General features: G+C 52.6%; 1 protein-coding gene across 1 annotated transcript; it reads left to right on the forward strand.

Annotated features, from left to right (window-relative positions):
* Positions 1–852, forward strand: FTJAE_14311 (major facilitator superfamily transporter; the record flags this gene model as incomplete). The annotated part of the gene is made up of 1 exon (XM_037347520.1): positions 33–852. A coding segment is annotated over one exon (820 nt), but the record flags the coding sequence as incomplete, so codon positions are not given.

Here is an 852-nt window from a genome sequence, read left to right on the forward strand (position 1 = left end):
GTCGCCGCATTGTGCTCAATTCATCCAACTAGTTCTTCGTTGTGTGGCAGATTGGATGCGCCTTTGCTCCCAATATCGGTGCCCTCATCGCATTTCGATTCCTTTCCGGGATCGGTGGCGTCGGCTGTGTCACATTAGGAGGTCGTGTTGTCGCCGACCTCTTCCCTGTGCAGCAGCGTGGGCTAGCAACATCAATCTGGAGCATGGGTCCGCTCTTTGGTCCACTGGTTGGTCCCATCTGTGGTGAATTCACTGGCGAGTCAATTGGCTGGCGCTGGGTCTACCGAACTCTGGCCATCCTTGGTGATGTCTTGTCGTTAGGAGTACAACTCTTCAATCGCGAGACCTATCCTCCAGTCTTGATACAGCGAAAAACAGTTCGGATGGCAAAGGAACTGGGCCTAGGCAACCTTCGCAGCGCCTACGGTCTAGCAAAGGATGAAAACAGATCTGCCGTGCAAATCCTGAGGCAGGGTCTTCGACGGCCCGTGGTGCTTCTATTCATATCGCCCATCATCTTCCTTCTGGCTACATACATGGCCTTTGCTTATGGGCTGCTGTTTTTATTCCTTACTGCAATCACACCGGTCTTTAGAAACCAGTATGGCTTTTCCTCGGGTATATCTGGCCTTGCGTACTTGGGCATTGGCATTGGGTCCTTCATCAGCCTCTATATCGCCGCCATCACCAACGACAGGATTGTTATCAAGTTGGCAGCCCGCAACGGGGATAAAGTCGAGCAAGAAATGCGACTCCCCACCATGGTCATCTTTTCCTGCCTGCTGCCGATAACCTTCTTTTGGTACGGCTGGAGCGCGGACAACAAGGTGCATTGGATTGTGCCCATCATTG

This window comes from Fusarium tjaetaba, assembly GCF_013396195.1.
Source record: "Fusarium tjaetaba strain NRRL 66243 chromosome Unknown NRRL66243_c0000835, whole genome shotgun sequence".
In the NCBI taxonomy this organism is placed as follows: domain Eukaryota; kingdom Fungi; phylum Ascomycota; class Sordariomycetes; order Hypocreales; family Nectriaceae; genus Fusarium; species Fusarium tjaetaba.